At 34.6% G+C, this 20,473-nt stretch overlaps 1 protein-coding gene across 1 annotated transcript; it reads left to right on the top strand.

The window, feature by feature from the left end:
- The first annotated feature begins 67 nt into the window (after positions 1-67).
- LOC149086396 (F-box only protein 47-like) lies at positions 68-20,392 on the top strand. The gene is made up of 10 exons (XM_089255302.1): positions 68-535; positions 2,379-2,525; positions 3,872-4,045; positions 4,687-4,763; positions 7,257-7,443; positions 7,870-8,037; positions 12,933-13,106; positions 14,158-14,300; positions 17,265-17,391; positions 19,829-20,392. The coding sequence occupies exons 1-10, from the start codon at positions 532-534 to the stop codon at positions 19,960-19,962; spliced, it is 1,335 nt and encodes a 444-aa protein (XP_089111428.1). The 5' UTR covers positions 68-531; the 3' UTR covers positions 19,963-20,392.
- The last annotated feature ends 81 nt before the right edge of the window (positions 20,393-20,473 follow it).

Raw genomic sequence — 20,473 nt, 5'->3', positions numbered from 1 at the left:
GGCAAAAAAAATGAAGAAAAATACAATGAACATAAACATTTTTATTTCTGTATATGAAATATGAGTCAAGTCAAGACATCTCTAAGTTGAGGGACATTTAAATTCTCGTTCATCCTAGGATTTGAGATTTCATTGATACTATAGTTGGGTTCAAATAACCAACGCAATACTCTCAAGTGACTTTTCTACTTGTTAGATTTATTTCTCCAGAAAAAAAAAAAAAATGAATAACGCCGATTTTTTAAAAGATTTAATAAAAGAAGTTATTTAAACTTCATTCATTACTGTCTGTTGTTTACATCTGATGCGTACCATGATGGGAAGTTGCAGAATGATTCGTCGTCTGTGGCTTTTAGGAATATTTTTAAAAACTGGTCTCTACAATTTGTTATCGTCTGTTCTTCTGAATTCTTCTTTCCTTGGTGGCTGATGGTGAATTGCAAGTTTTCCCGCTGCTTTCATTTTATACCGTCTCGTCGTGATTGCGGTGCTTGGTTATTTACGACCCGAAATTTCCACTTTTAATCCGGCATGAGTGAGTATTACTTCGTTTGACAGAAAATATTTTTATGGAAGAATCTCATTTTTTAAATGTTTAAAATGTTTAAATTAACTATAAAAATTTTACTCATTTATATTTTTTGGATATAATGTTCTCCTTTTGGGTATCAGTATTATATGTATGTTCTACTTATTCAGATTGTATGGTTTATATATTTTAATATTTATCATTAGACATGCATTTAGGGACTTTGAAACAGCTATAATAAATTTGAACCTACCATTAAATTTTGTAATTTTCTAGTTTTTAAATTGGTCCTATCATGAATAGATGATATGCATGTTAACCTGCTAAATCATTTTATGATTAGTGATGTGGACAAAAAAGAAAATTTAGGCTTTGCACATACAGAAAGGTATATTTTAGGCAATCTCTGCTGCTTACAGCTTCGAGTGTCATGATTTGACACTTGAATTTCCCCGGGAACTATGCATGTATAAAATTATTGGATAGACAAATATGAAGAACATTACCCCACAGTTTAACATTGGTTTGGATGAATTGCAAGGCACCTCTGTGCAGAAAGTCTTGTTAGTTGAAAGTCTAGATTGTTTTATAACAGATTACATGCCCTTTTAGAAGATTTTTTTTAATTTCGCGAGGAAAAAGGCCAAAACCATGATAAGTCGCCAAGAATGAAATTGAGCCAGGGCCATCTTAAGAGCATCATGGGCCCCCGGGCCAAGTAGTTTTTCTGAGGCCCTATCTGACAAATTTTCAAGAATTTCAACCGGTTCTAATTTCTCAGAGGCCCCTCTTCCCTTGAGGCCCTCGGGCCATGCCGGGTGGGTCCATGTACTCCCCAGCGCGACCCAACCCGCAAAGGTAAAAGGCTTATATCCCTGGAGGGACAGAGCCTGGGTCGTGACTGGTTTGTCGGGTGGGTCCATGCGTTAAGACGGCACTGAACTGAGTCATGCTTTTGGACATCTTTCTTGCCATAGAAAAAAAACTAGCCACAAAGAGATAATACTATGGCTGTTAAAATGAAAAAAATAAGGATTATAAAACAAACGACAATAACGAAACAACATTCTTGGATTAAATAAAGGACCAAGATAAAAAATATAACATACCATGGTTATGTTTATCATCAGTCATCATTAACCACAAAATTAATAGTAACTGAGAAAATAAACAGGACTATCTTAACAGCATCATGGGTGCAGAAACAAAATGATTTTTTTAAAGTCCCCATACCCGCCTACCAATTTACATAATTATTCTTGAAAATGTTAATCGGATGTCATTATCATGAAGTACTCCCTTTCTGCAATCCTTGAGATCCTCCTAGCCAGGCTGAGGTAGGCAGGCACCTCAGCCTGGTATATTAACAGGGAAGAATGAGGTATTATTTTTCTAAAGGCAGGTTTTTTTTGCTCTGTATATATGGTGAATCACCCACTGGAAACACCATTCCCTCACCAATGGGAGAAACAGTACGACCTACAGAGTGCAAGATGCCTCATGGCAGTGCTTTAGGTCAGGCATGATTGGCTGACCTGTTCTGGAGGAGTCAAAGGCATCGTACTGTGTATGTTTTGCTGATCTTCTCCCTTTTTTTATTATGTTTTCACAGAAATCAAATGCTTGAATGGAGATGTGCAGACAACAGAACAGCTGATGTGTCACGCTAGAAAAATGTAAACACTTAGCGTGATAAAGTAACATGTTTCTGCTGACTTGAAATGGTCCTATTTGGTTCATGCGTTAATGATATTGAAATGTATATTGTATGTAGGCTGCTGCTACTGCCCACTATGTGAATATGCACATGAATATCATTGCCTAATTTTTCTGATTTCATTTCTTTTAGATGGAATACTTCTTGAAAACAAGGGAGGTCGACTACCTCTGAGAAGATCACCAAGAATTATCACAGGCAGAATAAAATTCCCGGATATTTTGAGCTTGGAATATCTCCCATTGGAAATGATACAGAAAATTCTTAGCTATCTTGAAAGTAATTTCTATATCTTCTAAACAATATAAGTAAATTTCTGCTGTAGTAATGGGTATGCCTTTATAGTGAGAAAATCTCTACTATGAATGGTTAGCAATGCACCGTCAGTGAACTAATTTTGAAGATACTTATTGCTTATGACAAAAAGTCTGCTGTAATCTGTTATAAAACAATCTATATCACTACTGTAAGCTCTCATAATAAGACTTTCTGCACAGAGGTGCCTTGCAATTCATCCAAACCAATGTTAAACTGTGCGGTAATGTTCTTCATATTTGTCTATCCAATAATTTTATGCATGTATAGTTCCCGGGTAAATTCAAGTGTCAAATCATGACACTCGAAGCTGTAAGCATCAGAGATTGTCTAAAATATACCTTTCTGTATGTGCAAAGCCTAAATGTTCTTTTTTGTCCACATCACTAATCATAAAATGATTTAGCAGGTTAACATGCATATCATCTGTTCATGATAGGACCAATTTAAAAACTAGAAAATTACAAAATTTAATGGTAGGTTTTGACCAATAGGAGGAAAAAAACTAGGTGTCAGTCAAAGTTTTAACAAACCAAGCATTATTTTCTGAAAAAAAACTCTCCAAAATATTTTTTCAACATTCCCAGAACATGATGACACCTTACCATGTTAAGAGACATGCTGACATGAATTCTGAAAAATTTGTGTAGCCCTTTTAAAGGAAATATTCAGTAATCACAGAAAAAATTTAGCACTAATTTCAATTTTTGAGTTATCATAACAATCTAGCACCTGGGATTTACCTTTCCCTGTTGCACAGTATTGACATTAGCCTATACTTGATCCAAGCTGTTTTAAATATAGTTGTCATTTAAAACAACTTATGGAAGCGTATACCAACTTTTCCCAAGAATATTAAGAAGTAGCCAACAAATAAGGCAAATACACGAAAAATACAACAATTCCTAATGCATTTCGACATACAATGGTGTCGTCTTTAGAGAAAAAAATATTTAATCACTAATCATGCTGACCAAGTATTCCACATGGGTTGAATACAGAGAGTTAAGATTGGGTATCAAACCAAGTGGGGAAACTCGATCAGTTTGATTAGTGGTTAAATATTTACTTCTTCTGAAGACGACACCCATCGGGTGTCGAAATGCATTTGTTTTTGTTTTTTTTTGCGTATTTGCCTTATTTGTTGGTGACTTCTTAATAGAAAAACTTAGTTCTTCAAATTTGGTGGGGGATAACTTTAGTTTCACAGCCCCTCTAAGAAAGTGTAGAAATTACTAACATTGATATTTATGAAGCCTGTAAATTGAACCTTTTGCTTGTCAAATTAATCAATTTCTTTACATCCATAGTTGTTGACCTAGAAAATCTTGCAAGGGCATCAAAAGTCTATTCTAAAGTTGTGTTAGAGTTTCTTCTCAGTCCCGAATTCACGAGCCTTCTAATTAAGGAGAGAAATAGCATCTTGAGAAACGAAAGGCCACTTTGCAAGCATGATCATCTGATTGAACATGCTATTGTTTTGGGTTTGTAGATTAACTATTTGTATATTTATTTATAATAAATTTTCCTTATCAAACATTCATCATGATTCAGAAAATTGTATTCATATTTTTAATACTGCTTCATTTATGAAATTAAAAATATACAGATACTCCCCTCCCCCCCATTCTTCAACCAGGACGGTCTTAACCGTAGTGAGGTTTTAGCCCTAGGGTCTGGGATTGACCCTATTATAGTCATTGCTTCAATAGGTATAAAGTTGTTATAAGTACTTCCATAATTCTGTCAAAAATAGGTTATATCGAAAAAAAAAAACCTATCAAATATTTATTATATGAAACATTTGTGACTTATCTTATCAATTGATATAATGGAATGGTCACTATAACAAGCGTTGACTGTGGTTTTTTTTGTACCCCCATAGAGGTACTTGCCCCCATATATTTTAGAGTGGGACCCATGAAAAATCTTGGCCCGGTGCCCACTGAAGATCTCTGCCTAGGGGCCTAGCTTCCCCAATATGGATGACATTTTTACCCAGAGTTATGAAAGTTCAGTAAAAAACCAAGTTAAAGATACATACTAAAAAATAAGGAGATATAATTTAGTTTTAGAATTCACTTAGTTATAAGAAATAAAATGTTTTATGATTTTTGAATTTCAGGTAACCTCTTCAGGATTAGTATGGTCTCATTCTGTGTGGAAGAGAAAATGGCAATACTCTATCATATCATGAGAAAGGTATTAATTTCATTTCAACTGAATTTAGTGTATTTTGATGTACTGTAATTAAATGTTTAACTTTAAACAGAATTCTTAAATTTCTCTCATTATTTTGGTATTCAATTATTTTTGGTGTTTTTACACTGAAAACCTTTTATTCTTATTTCGTATGCCAAAGATGAATGGCAGCACCAGAACACAATTACTTGCATGTACAATTAGGTTTCGCAATCACAAAATTTCTATTTGGCCACCTCTTTCAAGATAAAGTGATAGCAACTTGCCCAAAAGAAATGCACATCAGTTGTGGATAAAAAAAAGCTAATGAAAAATAAACGGTATTTATATATTCTGTTCAGTTATATTACAACAGACCTCAGATTTGCTAATGCAAGGAAAATATTTTATAAACTAAAAAAGAAAATATTGAAGTTTGATTTTTTTTTTAAATGTTTATTCTATTTAGGTTCAAATCTGGCAGTGAACTGTAGATTTTTAATTTATTTTTTCCCATTTTCAGGTATCCTCTCAAACCAGAACCAACGTTCTGGATAATAAAAGGTTTTATAGTGATAATACATGAGAGAGCAGAGTTGGTAATAAAACTGGTTTTTTGGTTTAAACCAGTTTAAGTGAAATTACATTAAAAACAAAGTTTCTCTGAAAAATCATTCAAACCTCTAATAAATAATTAAAATAAAATGCTTATTAATGTTATTAACACAATTCTGCAGAAACTGTGATAAAAACTAGGTAAATACAATGTGTTTGAAATATTATTAATGCAGATTAATTAGTGATGATTTACAGTATACAGTCATTATAACTAACGTTCTGATTTCAAAACATTGTAAAATAAGCACCATTGGTTGGAATGACTGGAAATGTACATGAATATTCCTGAAGCAATAGAATTTTGTATGTACGAGGGGGGAATACTTAAAAATATGAAATAGATGCTGTACTCATCCAACAAGTGGGAAGTTTGCTCATGAAATAGAAATTATAGTCAGTCAGGGCAAAAATTATAACTTAATTAGCATGGTACGATTTCATAATTCATGGAAGTATCACAAAAATGATGTCATTTAAACAAACAACTCAACTTACACAAGAAATGTTAAGTATGTTGTCCACTGTGTTCTGGCTGTGAGGTGTAACTGCAAAAATGTTTGTTCAACAACAGATCCCAATATTTCATGGTAATGATGTAGGTTTACTTTCAATTCACGAATGTTTGCAAACCGACATAACATTTTAAGGTATCCCCGAAGCCAAAAGTTTATTTTTTTTAATTTCACAAATACGAACATGTAATACACAAATTCAGACATATGTTACACAAATACAAGCTTGCAGTACACAAATCTAGACATGTTACACAAATACAAACATATAATACACAAAAAGAAATAGATGCATACATATTACAAACAAACACTTTGTAGCCTCAAGGGACTGAAAAGTCCTTGGTTGATGTGGCAGCCAGGTATTGTGCCATCCTGTTATTGTTAAAATGGTTTTTCATCAGCTAGCTGCTTCGCTGATGTTGCAATGTTCATCTTGATAAAAGTTTGCAATCCACACACACATACTGATGCTGTTGACGTGCAGTGCCGAAATGATGTGGTTGCACAAAATTGATTATACTGCTGGCCAAGTCCAGCATCATGTACTTGTACATTTTAAAGTTTTTTTCCTGCCAAAGAAAATTACATTGTTTCAGGAGTACGTATGTAAATTTTCAAGTCATTCTGACCTGTGGTTCTTATTGTATAGTGCTTTGGAATCAGAACTTTATAATCACCCTATATATAACTGATTATTTTTCATAAATCACTTACTACAGTAGAACCTTGATTAACTGGGGGTAATAGTGAAATTAAAAAACAAAAATCTATGGAATATTAAGCCTGTTGGTGATATATAGTATGAAATATGCTGCTTCTTATGGAAAGAAAATGAAAATGTCTGGGAGTCAAGTTAACTAGTAACTACACTGGTCTTTGTCCTTCAGGGACAGCTGGTGTCCTTATTGGATTGCAAGACCACCTGCCTTTAGCATCATGGTAAAATCACTACTGTTGCTGCTTCTTTGTGAAGGGGAAAAACAAAAGCCTGTGAGATATGAACCATAACCACATCAGTCCAGAGGCCTACATATGTGGACTCTCAAGTTTAATGGTTTTAAATGGTTCTTTTTCATGTTGAGACCCGAGGTACACACATGCTTCTATTGTAAATAACTCCAATGATCCTAGAGAAATATCAACAAAAATTAAATTAAAAAGTTTTCTTTTTATAAGAGGCATTTTGATTTATAATAAATACAAATCAATCAGAATTTTTTTTTTTCTTAATAGCCAGTTATAGCTTGGGGGTGAAGGAGATAAGCTTAAACAAAAATTATAAAATGATGTGTGAAATATGTTCTTATGAACTTGAGTTCAATGTTTTCATTTCATACTAATAATTATTCACTACTATTATATAATACTATTCTTTTTCCAGCCAAATTGGGCTCTTCCAATTGGTTCTCACTGGATTGATAAAGAATCTTATTTGAAGTTCTATGGCCGTTTTGCTGAGAGATTCATAAATCGTTGGAACCATGGGAAGATTGAAAAAGCACATCACTTACTTGAGAATATTAGTGGCATTGAAACACTTGTTTCAAAAGTTCTTGATTCAAATTCAGGTGTGGCATTAAAACTATTGATAAAATATATTTCTTTGTTCCAAATATTTTAATCTATCCCAACAAGTAAAAAAAAAAATCAAGTAAAACATGTAAATAAATAAAAAATCTCAGTTTTATATATTTTTTGGTTAAAAACAAATCAATAAGTTAAAAAAAGAAAACACCAAAGAAGACTTAAGAGTTGATAAAACTATTTTCCAATAAAACTGATTTACAAAAGTTTGATTCTACAAAAGTTTTAGAAGATCATTAAAATTTGATATAGAGTTAACTCACAGAAATTTATTCCCTAATACTGAAACACTTTTTTGAGGGTATCAAAGATGCACTGTTTGGTAAACTTGAACTTTTTTTGTGCTTAGCTGCTTTTTTTGACTTGAGTTTTTTCCCCCTCTAACATTATGATATTCACATTCTTTGCAGATGATGAAAAATGTGATGAGCGAAGTATAAGAGATTATTATCGATATATTTATTTCCAGTATACACATATTTATCAACACGGATTTCTCATGGCTCTCATCTTGTGGAATTATCCTGTTGATAAGCAAGCTAAATTACTGTATATCATTTGGGGAATGGTCAATGAAGGTGAGATATTAACTTTTTTTTATTAATTCATAGTGAAATATCACAAAATTTTGAGAGATTAGTTTTTGGAGAAGGGATTTCTTAATCAGCATACACATGGACCAGTTAGCCTCTCCCCCTCTTGAAGGATATCAAAAATTGAAAATGTATTTGCAAAAATAAATATTAAAAAACACAAATATATTTTTGTATAAATTCTGTATACCATGGGTGGCTCGAGCCTCGAGGCAAAATTCTCACCATGCGAGACGACATTGGTTACTTCGCGTCACTGTAGTTAAGACGCATCAGTGAAGCTATCCCAAAAATTCGCAACTGTGTTCCTAGCTAGATAAAATGTATAAAAAATGAATTTTCCTGATTAAAATGTTTTATGAATATATTTAGACTGACTTCCTTATTTTTTTAAATCACCAAGAAAAAAATTATGAGAATTGAAATAATTACTAATTAATTTTCAAAAATTGAGATAATTAGATTAAAAATTGGCGTGACGGCATATGCTGTCATAACCACCTGACTGGTTAAAGTAGATGGATACTTTCGGTATAGCATACAATAATTAAAACCTGAAAGTGTTGACTGTGAAGAGGCAAACTAAAAATAGGGTTATTAAGCAGACTGTTGAGCTATCGAGAGTAAATTAAATTTAAAATAATTTGGCAAGTACCAATCAAATTTATTGTGGTGCTAATCATAACCAATTGAATTAGTATTTAGTCATGCCAGAGCACTGGTTATAATTTTTTTTCTACAATCCTATTAGGTGAGGGGACGACGACAACAATAAAAATCTTTTTTTTTTCAGTATATGATAGGCAGTGGTGGCTCAAATGAGGTGTGACTCATGCAAACGCACAGAGCCACAGAAGAGGCATAAAATCAGGGTTAAGAAAAAAATAATTAGAGAAAATTTTGAACATTTTTCCTAAGCATGCAACAAAAAAGAGCTTTGGCTGTTGTAGCAATTTTATGCAGTCAGATGCACCAACTTCAGGACCACAACTAGCTCTTGGGCACAGAATACATCAGTAATTTATCATCCTGAAAATTTGTACTGCAGTAAAATATTTTAATTCATACTTTGAACAGGGCCGTAACTAAAGGGGGAAGGGGGGGGGGAACTGCCCCGTGCGGCAGTTTTAGGTGGGAACAAGGAAGACTATTACAAAATTATCAAATTTTAAAGTTGTGGAAGCTGCAAATATCCTAGTTACGGCCCTGCTTTGAATAGTGATAAAAAAATTTAAAAAATTGAAAGACATAGGGAAATCATCGGGAAAAAGAATTTCACATGCAGTATAGAATTCTTTGCATTTTACATAACCTTTTCCTGTCAATCTTCATTGGATTCAGCTTACACATTGCTTATTTTTAAAATAATAGGATTAATAATGAAAATTAAAATACACATACTCACCCTGGTGTATTTTCATTGAAGAAAAACTTTTCTTATACACTCGAGCATGACAGTTTCAATTGTAAATCTATCGATTCAAGTCCGTTAATTTAGAGAAACAATGCTGCCGTCCAGGCAGTATTGTTCTCTAAATTTCCAGGAAAAAGTTGAAGTGACGGCCCTGCTGCCATCAAGTTTCGAAACAAAATTCTATGAGAAACAGTTTCTGTACGAAAAATCTACAAAGATATCGCTGATAACAGTTTCGTTTAACAACGCATTATATGAATCTTACCACTATCTAGTGAATTCGCCTGTTGGAAAATCCAAATATGAAATGCCTTGGATAGGTAATTATGTTTGTACTTCTTCTTCACACCAATGGTTCTCAAAGTGTGCGTCGCGGCTACTAGGGGCACCACGCTGAGCCGTAGATATTGATGTGTGCCGGTTCGGTGCCTTAAAGCGATTTTTCATTAGACTATTGTGGGGAGCTGTGAAAGGGGCAATAGCCACGGGTGACAAAAGCTTGAGAGTCACTGGTTTACACTAAAATTTGTAATGCACCCATGTTCATCTAAGAGCGGAGGCTATATTGGCAATCATTATGGCCAGCAGTAAACATAGGTAGTACCGTACTTTTACTCACTATCTAACATGTAAAAAAAAAGGACTAAGACAATTAGTGCAATTCCATTGCTGTAGGCACAACCATGCTGATAACATCCAATCACAATAAAGAATTGGCCATTGGCAAAATCGGACAACCAAAAGAATCTTCTCACAAGTTTCTACAGCTGGTTGTCGGCAAACTTCACTAATTGTTTAATACCATTTTCAGCGTTAGGGAAAATAAAAGAACTTCGGCAAAAAAAGAAAAAATCAATGGTTTCAAAATCTTTCCTTCCTCTGAGTTACTCTCCTCCCATACCCTTTGCCCCACACAAATATATCTGCTGCTACTTCCGCTTTCTGGCACCCGAGGGCATGTCGGTCAAACTGAAAACCCCAGTCTTTGCATATGCTGTTTGGAATTCCTTCACTAATAGTAATAGCCACGAGTGCTTTTTGATGTTATCAGGGTTTGAAACTGGAAGCTGTTTCTTCTCTCACGAAATGTAGGTTTCGGGGGGGATCATGTTTCCCATTTCTGAAGAAGTGTTTCTTTTATGAAAACTGCGACCCCTAAATTTTGTGGCCAGGTGCGACTGCACCTTTCGTAACTGCCTAGGTCTGGTCTGCTTCAACAAAACAGAAAGTGAAAAACAACAATTTATATCGGTTTGAGAAAGGGGTCCTTCCTTCTGTCACACGGAACCCTTGTGATGGTCCCAGATGCATACCCCCTTTGGAGAATAATATTCGGTATATAATAAAAGAATAAAAAGTGAATTGTTTTCTCATCCAAGCTCACTGACCTCCTGAAATCCTTCAGAAGAACCGAAATAAAAAATGTTCGAGCCCACGTGATCATGCGCAGGGCTACCTTTAAACTAGGGATATAAAAATCATACCTACAGAGAATGAAAATTTGTTTTAGCACCTCCCCCAAATTTCTCGCCACGAGCTGCGAATTCTACCTTGGAAATACTGTATACAGCTGCACCCTGTCTTGGCCAATCTCATGGCTCACCCCTTTTAGGTAGGAACCGTAGCTGTACTTGGCACAGTTTGATTTCCAAACAAAAATATTGCTCCAAATGGAACCATGCAAAAGATACCATTCTAAAGGCTAGCATCTTCAATTTCGTGGCCTCCACATCCTGGAGGGGCCATGCATGAGGGAGCCGTGGTTATCAAACACTCAAGAACCACTTGATATTGTATAAGTAAAACTATTGCTTACCTACGTAGTTGCTTCAAATACAAGGTCCAAACACTCAGAGGACTTGCCTTGATGAGCAGTCTAAAGCAGCGGATCTTAACCTTTATCTACTCTTGGAGCCCTTTTTAGTATATAATTTCTATGGCGAAGCTCCGTAGGTTCGTCTGTTTTATTTATTTATCAAATTTACTCATTTATTTTATTTTCTTCGAGTGACTGCGGAGCACTTCTCGAAGTGCACATGAAGCCCCAAGGACTCAGCGGAGTATCAGTTGAGAACCACTGATCTAAGGAAATAAATGCACACACAATTGCACCACTGTCAAGACCCTATAAGCAAATTATCCCATATCTGCTGACATAGGCGTATGCAGAATTTTCTCGAGGGGGGGGGTTCAGATTTTTTACCTTGGGGGGGGGGGGGTTGGGATTATGTTTTGTCCTGCAAATAACACTATAATCTTGGCTCGAGGGGAAGGGTTAGAACCTCAAACCCCCCCCCCCCCCCACGGCGTATGCCAATGTCTGCTGGTATCAGGAGATAAATTTTCCTTAAAAAATCTTTGCAGCCATTCATTCATTCGACTGAAACATGTGTCTGGATCACCCCATCAATACAGAATTTCATTTATTGTGAAATACTTTTACCCTGAGGTAAAGGAAGGATGCCTGCGTGCAGGGTCACAACTAGATACTTTGTCACCCGGGGCAAGCCGGAATTTTGGCGCCCTTTTCATGTAGAGGAAGCAGTTAAAGGATGAATTCAGTGCCCCCTCCTGGTTCAGCGCTCAGGGCACCAGACCCGCCTGCTCCCCCCTAGTTGCATCCCTGCCTGCGTGGGCAGAATTGAAAAAAAGCTGGTGTGGGCTCCAAAAATACCCATTGTAGGTGCCTGAAGCTGTACAAATAACTACTGGATAAGTAGAGCAACACAACAGAACAAGATGTATAGAGTGAAGAAAAAGATTTTTCACTTTTTGTTAGGTTTTTGTTTACTGCAAAACACTGTGGGTGCTCAAGCAGCAGCAGCAGCCCCTGGTTCTGATGCCACACCAAAACATGTGCATCTGGATATCCACCATCCCTTAGGCAAAACAGGGAGAAGGGACACAAGCAAAAATATGAGAAAGTGGAAGGGGGGGGGGAAGCACTACAGTAAAATGTTTGCTGTATCGGTGCCTAAAGGCTCTATCAATTGCGATGGCAATGGGGACTCCAGCAAGATGCATAGAGAGGAAACAGACAGTTTTTCCTTTAATTATTTTCTTGTATGATAATTAATAAAAAGAATCAGAAATCTATATAGGAGATTTTTATTCCTGAATCAATTCTGTGGGTGCTCTGCCCTGTTCTACAAGAGAGTGGGTGCTCAAGCACCCCCGGCTCTGACGCCACTGTAATCAATGGAAGTAAAACAACTCTTTTTATTGTGCTCTTTTATTTTTGTGAGATGAGAAGAATTAATTAAATGTTAAGCAATTGGAGTTGATTTGGAATATTTTAAGGCATAGTAGACCTGGCAATGTCACAAAAAAATTTTACATATACTCAAAATTTTAGCCAGACATTACTGTGCCCCAATAAAATTATATTCATTGTTGTTCTAGATTCTAGACTATCTTTAAATATAAAATGGGGGAAACTTAAAATACCAGTAAAGTTATCTTTTAGGTGGTGATATTGATTGGACAATACCTTTAAATCCACTCTCTGGTTATATGGATAACATATCAGCAAGCTATCCAGTGACAGATTTAAGAAACCTCGGTACCATTATTAATCTCCTCCATAAAGGAAAGTTTCTACAGAGCAAGCATGTCATAGAACTTATCAAGAAGATGATATGTGAGTTAATTTTTTTATATTTTATTTGTGAAAATCAAGAGCCACAAAAACTTTAAAATTAGATTATCATTATTGGAGTCTCCTGTCACTGCTGTGGAAATCTGTAATAAAAGAGATGGTATCTCATGAAATATATATAAAATTGATGATCAACTTTTTGCTTTCAAGATGAACGTACATTATATGTTAAATTTACAGTCACATCTTTTACTAGTTATAGAATGTGATTTTGAAATATTTGTCTATTAACTCTCAGAAATATGTGGTCTTACAGGTCTCAATTTAAATTTTATATCTATGTAATGGGAAGTGGTTAAACCCTGGGATTTATATCGAAGTCCATCGGTTCAGTATGTTTTTGAATGATTAACAGCAAATGTATCCCTCATTTATATTTTACCATCAAAAGATGATCTATTTGTATATAAAAGTGCCATAATTTACCTTTTTATGTGCTAATTCTTTAAGATAGAGACTTTTTTATGCAAGAAACTGTTAGGTTTAAAGAAGCTGTTTTCAATACGAATAGTTGATTTTCAAAAATCAAGAGTGTGATCTGTCGGGTGGCCCATGTTCAGGTTGTTGATTTTGTTGGCTGTTCAGGGAATGTGTGCCTTAGAATATTCTCCAAGTTATTTTTAATATTAATAGGGGAATCTCTAAATATAAAAACAATTTCTTCTCCAAAATAATTTCTTTAAACTGATTTATTTTTTCTTTTGTTTGAAAAAATGAGAGTGGGTCTGTCAGGGGTTGAATGCATCCCAATGCTATGTTTTAGGCACATTTTCCAAAGGTTGAGGTTGATATATTTTTTTTGCAATAAATATTATTATTAGATTAAAATTGGCAATCAAAGTGTTGTGTATATACAAAAACAATAAATTAAAATTAAAATCATTATGAATATGTGATACTTTGAATAAGTAAAATAACATTTTGAAACCAGGTGTGAAATTTATGATATGCTTTATTCAATTTAAAATTTTCAATTAAAAATAAGTTAAACAAGTTCAACTCAAATTTAATTTTTCTGATAATTTTTTTGAAGCCATACCAAGCAACTGGAATTCAATTCAAGCTGCTCAGTTAATATTGAGTTGTGGGGGAGAAATTCTTGGGTTATTCATCTCAGAGTTGATGCTGTCTATGCAAAGATATAAATTTGGCTTATTCTCTTTGCAATGTTCTCTGGTGAGTAACAGTTGAATTTTGTTCATGCCACTTAGTAGAGTGTTTTTCTTATTTATTCAAGAATCTGTCTGTACAGGGTAGTCTAAAACATTTTAGACAAGCTTTTTAAAAGTAGGTTTGAAATACAAAGACAAAAATTGTTTTGTCATACTATGAAAAGGGTGGATCAAATGAAAACGGAACGGTTATAATTTTATTTTTCTATGAGTGCGGCAAAACTTTGTGTAGAGGTAGAGTAAGCGGGATAAGGAAGGAAATCCCTACTGTAAAATGGACTTGCCCTAGGTAATCAGGAGGAATCATGTGCCACGTACTGGCGGCCAAATCCAATAGGCAATTCGTTATTTTTTCATCTGCATCTGTGGAATGTTTGCAAGTAAAGAAAAGCAACGTTGTGTTATTCAATTTTTAGTGGCAGGAGTTTGAGTTCGCAAAATGCAACAGCAAATGAAGGCAGTGTATGCCACTGTCATTGACTCATGCAGGACTGGCATAAACAATTGGCGGGATTGGCAGGACATTGACGGGCTTTAGCCTTCCCTGTGAATATGCCTTTAATATCCAGTGAGAATCTGTAAGCTCCGGATTCCATCTTAACGCATGGAAATCAGAGGCATGTTGCAGTGGCTCTTCAGGAAGTGCTCACTGAGTGCAGAAGGGGAGAACCACATGATAATGACATCTGATTAACATTTTTGAGAATAGTATTTAGTAATAGTATTTTATGTAAATTGGTAGGTGGATATGGGAACTTCAGAAAAATCACTTTGGGCAATTATGATGCTATTAAGATGGTTCTGTCTATTTCCTCAGTTACTGTTAATTTTGTGGTTTTCAATGATGACTGATGATAAAGAGCTGGAACTAACAAGGATAAAAAAGACTCAAGTACTGGGTCTGTCATTTAAAAAGTCTCTCTACAGAGAACAATCAGGCCCACAACATTAAAAAAATTCCCGCGTGCCATAATAAAAAACCCAGTCAATTTGTCTTTTTCCAAATTTGTAGGACGAATGGCAGCACTTGACAAGTAGAGCATAACAAGCACTCCACAGAAACAAACTTCACTTTAGGTTTGCAACATCTACACACACATTCTGACATGCTGATTTGTTAGAAATTCTATTGATGAATATGGGCAATGTGCATGTGAGGTTTAAGAATAGGCACCGGGTGGCAATCTCAAAAAAAAACAACCATCACAAAACATTATGAAACTATAGAGTTTTTGCTCTGGAAAAACCCTAGTTATGGTCTTACAAGATGTGCAGTTGCCCAGCACAGGGGAGCAAAATGTATGAGCGAAAAGGTTTTTGAGTGTTTTAAACCTTTGGACTCTCGACTTGATCTTTACATGGGATATTTTGATTTTTGAATGAATTCTGTGGGTGCTCAGACCAGTGCTACAAAATACTGTGGGTGCTCATGCTGCACCCTCGGCTCAGACATCACTGGAAGAAATGTTTTCTTTTATTTTTGAGGTTTGATTTTAGATTTGGGGGAAGGGCAAAATATTTATTTACACACTAGTAGGGTGCATAGACAGATAGATGGGGCCAATGAAAAAAATTGTAGTATTGACATAGGTGGACTGTTCGAAGAGTCTGGGTCCGCTTATGGTGGGGGAGCAGGCATAAAGGGCCCCTAAATGCATACCTAATGATAAATATGATAAACTATACATAAAAAACTGATACTCATTCTATTAAGGCCCGTTTACACGCATTGAGTGATTTAATAGTTAACTAAATTTTTAGTTGTCAAGTGCTCAAGAATCTCTGCATTTGATGGATATCTGTGTGAATGATGATATGCTACTTACTTTACCGTACACCAACTCCAGTCATGCATAGCCATACAACAATTTCAAACCAGTGGAGTTGGGTGAGCAATGAAGGCGCCATCTATCAGTGGTCATCCCAGGCTCCGTAGGTAAAGAACTTGTTTCTGATGCCCAATGCTTGGATTCGAACATGTCGATCTTGATGGTAACCTTCATTTAGTGGAAGACACGCATCTTACCACTGCGCCACTCAGGCGTTAATATGCTACCTGGTCAACTTGTCATCATGGACTCTTTGGTGAGAGAGACCAGATTATAAACCCAAACAGATGATACTTTGCAAAATCAAACTCCTTCTGCCACTAAAAAATAAATGACATAACACCACCATGTTTCACTTCTTTACTTGCAGACGTGGATGAAAAAACTACCGATATCTGTTAGATGATACTGATACCCCACCACCAGAACATATCATGTGATTCCATGAAACTACTTAAGGCATGTGCATTCTGCACGGGTTGCTTTCCTTACCTCCTGGTCTACCTTTACATAAAGTTTTGTTACATTCATACAGAAAAAACCAAATTATAACGATTGTTTTATTTTTATTTGATCTATTCTTATGTCCTCAACCGAAGTATACAGGCATCTTGTTTGCATTAATATGGCATGCTTTTTGAAAAAGTTTTCTTTTTTTTTTTCAACATTCTTCACATGAAGCAATAATTATTTTCGAAGATCATAAATATTCTCTGTGATTGTGTACTGACCAGGAGCTTCTCTAAAAATGTTTTGGTGTTTATGACTTCATAATTTTGATGTATCTGTCAGTACCTCTACTCAACAAAAACATTGTTAACATTTTGTCAAAATCATCAGGTCTTTCTCTCATCATGCTAATGAACTCGTACATCTTTCAAACCGTTTTTGGATGCTGGAAAAGTATGAAAAGAACACCCACTGAGCGGTGATTACGATGAAGATTCCTTTGCATATAAAGACTGTTGAAAAGCACTAAAATTACTTTTAAGTATTCCATATTACTGAGTTCACAGATTAAAATCTCAACAAAATGTCTGTCCTGTAAAACTGCATTTAATTTATGACTAACTTTTAAATCTTTTTTTTTTTTTTTTTTTTTGCTTTGAATGCTTATACAAAGTTTTGCAATCTTTCAGGCTCTGCTAGTGAATGGGAGCAACCTAGAACATTTTGCTAACATACTTCTCGAATTGTATAAAGAAAAGCAAATGGGAGATTTCAGAAAATTTTTAGGAATATTACCTGATTATGCAAGTCATTTGGGTATGCTTCTCAATTTTCTGTACAAATATGAAATTTTTAGTCGGAAATCATTTCATTTTAGAATTGCTTGAAAAGGTTATAATTTTCATGTTTGAGATTAGCAATTTTTAACTGGTGTGCACAACAAGGTTAAAGGATCCTCATAAAAAAAAATATTGTATAATATAAATGCATTTGAGCTGGGGCATAAAGTAGTTTGAATATTTTTCATGGACTCTCTCCAAGCAACTTGGCTGTATTTCAGCTTGACTATGCAATGAAAATTCAATTTAACAAAATGAATGATTACTTATTTCTTTTAAAACAAATGATTATCTAGAAAAGCCCTAAATTTTATTATACGAAAGGAGAAAAATTATTTTATTTTGAAAAGTTCATGATATAGTTATAAATTTCTTATATGATCATTAAGTTATTATCATTGCAGTTTGTATTTTAGAGCTTCATAAAGCAAATGGAAGACTGAGTTTCACTTATTTTCTTCTGGAATACATTGGTATAATACAAAGACCAGTTGCAATTTTGTTTTTTATGTTATGTCGCTACTACTAGTAGTATCAAATACCACTTCAAACTGTAACCCTTTGATTATGGGTAATATAAAATGCATCAAAATTTCCATTGTGTAGATCTGTAAATCATCTGATGAGCAAGTTCTTTAGGACCTCGAAGCTTGTTCCCGTTAGAATTACATGCAAATTTCTGATCGGTCACTACATTTTGATCTTAGCCAAAAGGCAGAGAAGCTGATTTACCAAAACTGTTGAAAACATGCTAATTTTTGATTAAACTTTAGTTGATCATTTAAAAACAATTCTCTCCAAAATTGTACTTAACTGAAGATGTTGCCATCAATAGTAATGCAGAAATCCAAATAGAACACAAATAATGACTGCTCGAATGTTAGCGACTCCGGGGAGGGGAGGTTACAACAATAAAGGTTAAAATTATAATTTAGATTATATTGTAGAAGCAGGTTGATGAAATTTGTAGTTAATTTTTATTGCATAAAGTTAGATAAAATAAAACCCCCATTCAAAAGTACTTTTAATAAAATAAACAAAAGTGCATCTGATGGTGTGGCAAAATTGGATAACATAATCAGAATGTTTGTGAAAAGTTGCTGAAAGCATCCAAAGACATACACATAGGCATCAAGTAATTGGAAATATTGGTATTGGGGGGGGGGGCCTCAAACTCAGTATTTCGATAGGTATTATGGAAATTGTAGTAAATAATTAGGGGAGGGGGGTTGGCCTTGGGCCATTTAGAAGTTTATGCCTGTAGACATTCATTCAGCTTCTTGAGGAGAAAGCTGATACCATTTTTTCTGGGTTAAGAACTTTCATTGTTGTTTCCCTACATTGACGAATTTGCAAAACTTCATGAATCCATCATATCTAAGCTTTCTTTTGGTATGACTGATGCACAATATGAAATTTTACTTATTGTCATGTTGCAAACACATTGTGTGGGACATAGTAAGATTCTGCACCATTTAGTTTTTTGGTCTCATGACTTTCATTTCTTCAGACTTTCAAAGAAAAACTCTGAAGATACATAACTGAAAACAAACATTGTCACACAACAGGAAAGCATGCTGGTTTGCTTAGTCATGATAGATTTACACAGCTTATGCAGATGTCATTATAGTGGTTCAACAAGTGTCTTTAACAGACAGAATCCCAAAATGCCATCTCTTCAAGAAGTTGCTAGTATAAATACCTATAGTGACTTCTAACAAACACTAGCACATTCTGCTGGTTTCACTTTGTTTAATTCTGCCAAACCATCAAATGTGGCTTTTTTTGTCTGTCATATCCCATTAAAGAGACCCTCCCCAGTAAATATTATCTGACATTATATGAGGCAAATGAGAAGGGAAATGTGAAATTTCAAAAATGCAGGGGGTATGGGGTAGTGTAAATGAATCGAGTTCCACTTGCCTCAGCACAGTGAAAACATAGGGACAAGTGTAAACCTCTTAATTCCTACTTAGAGATACCATAAGTATATTAAAATGACCAATAAAATAATTAAAAATGAAGAAATTAACACAAAAAAATTGATACTATGCCAACTCTTATTTTCAGAAATACTCAATGAAAAAGGGACAACAGGTAGTACCTTAATAACAAACCTAACTTCCCCATATAATGAGCAGCTATCGTACCAATTATATTTTTATTAAAAATAGAGTAAGTATGAAAAAAAATTCAGCAAGAGACTGTTCCAAAAAGCTAATTGAATTTTACAAATCATGTGGTTATTCCCAGTCGCCCCCAATTTCCACTTGCCTTAGTTTACCTTATAGCACAATGACACCCACACATATTGGGATATAACCACATTTTAGACGTATGATTTTATTAACAAGAAGGTTAAATCAAATTATATATATATGAAATTAAATTAACTTGTTCCTACAAATTTTCAGATCATGAACATCCTGTTATGGGTCAAGGAGCTGACTGGAAAAAAGTATGTACAGAGCTTTGCAACGAATTGCGTATTAATGTTATGAAAAAAAACCCACAGTATGATCCAGTTTGTTTCTGTAGCGAAAAATAAATATATACACACAGTCGACTTAAATTATGAGTGAAAGTGTCTTGTTTCCATACTTGAATATGAATGTGAAGTGCATCTGGTATGTTTTGAAAGATTTTCCCAGTCATCAAATTGTAGTTGTGAGGTTGAGTATGAGGCTGGGCACACACTAGTTAGAAAAGACTTGACAAGCTAGTCGTTGTTTATGTTGATTTGCATGGTGCAATGCAAACCAGTTAGTCTCTCTCAGGCATTGAAACATTGCACCATACAAATCAATGTGAACAAAAATAACTAAAGCTGTCTGGTCTTGCCATGTCTTACCAGTGTGCATCCAGCCTTAAAGTGAGTTGATTAAAATGAAATAGTTGTCATGTACATAATTAAATGTTATTTTATATTTTAGTCAGACTCTGTGTTATTTTGAGAAATTAAAAAAATTTATCATTTCCGAGTATAGATCATCACTCATTAAATACAGTGAAGGAATAAAGAAAAAAATAATTAGTAACATATGTATCATGCAAATATA

The sequence above is a fragment of the Pholcus phalangioides genome, unplaced genomic scaffold (genome assembly GCF_987345545.1).
Source record: "Pholcus phalangioides strain wild (caught in Gottingen) unplaced genomic scaffold, Ppha-v1.0 ptg000004l_1, whole genome shotgun sequence".
Lineage (NCBI taxonomy): Eukaryota > Metazoa > Arthropoda > Arachnida > Araneae > Pholcidae > Pholcus > Pholcus phalangioides.
This window is presented reverse-complemented; position numbering and strand designations above follow the sequence as displayed.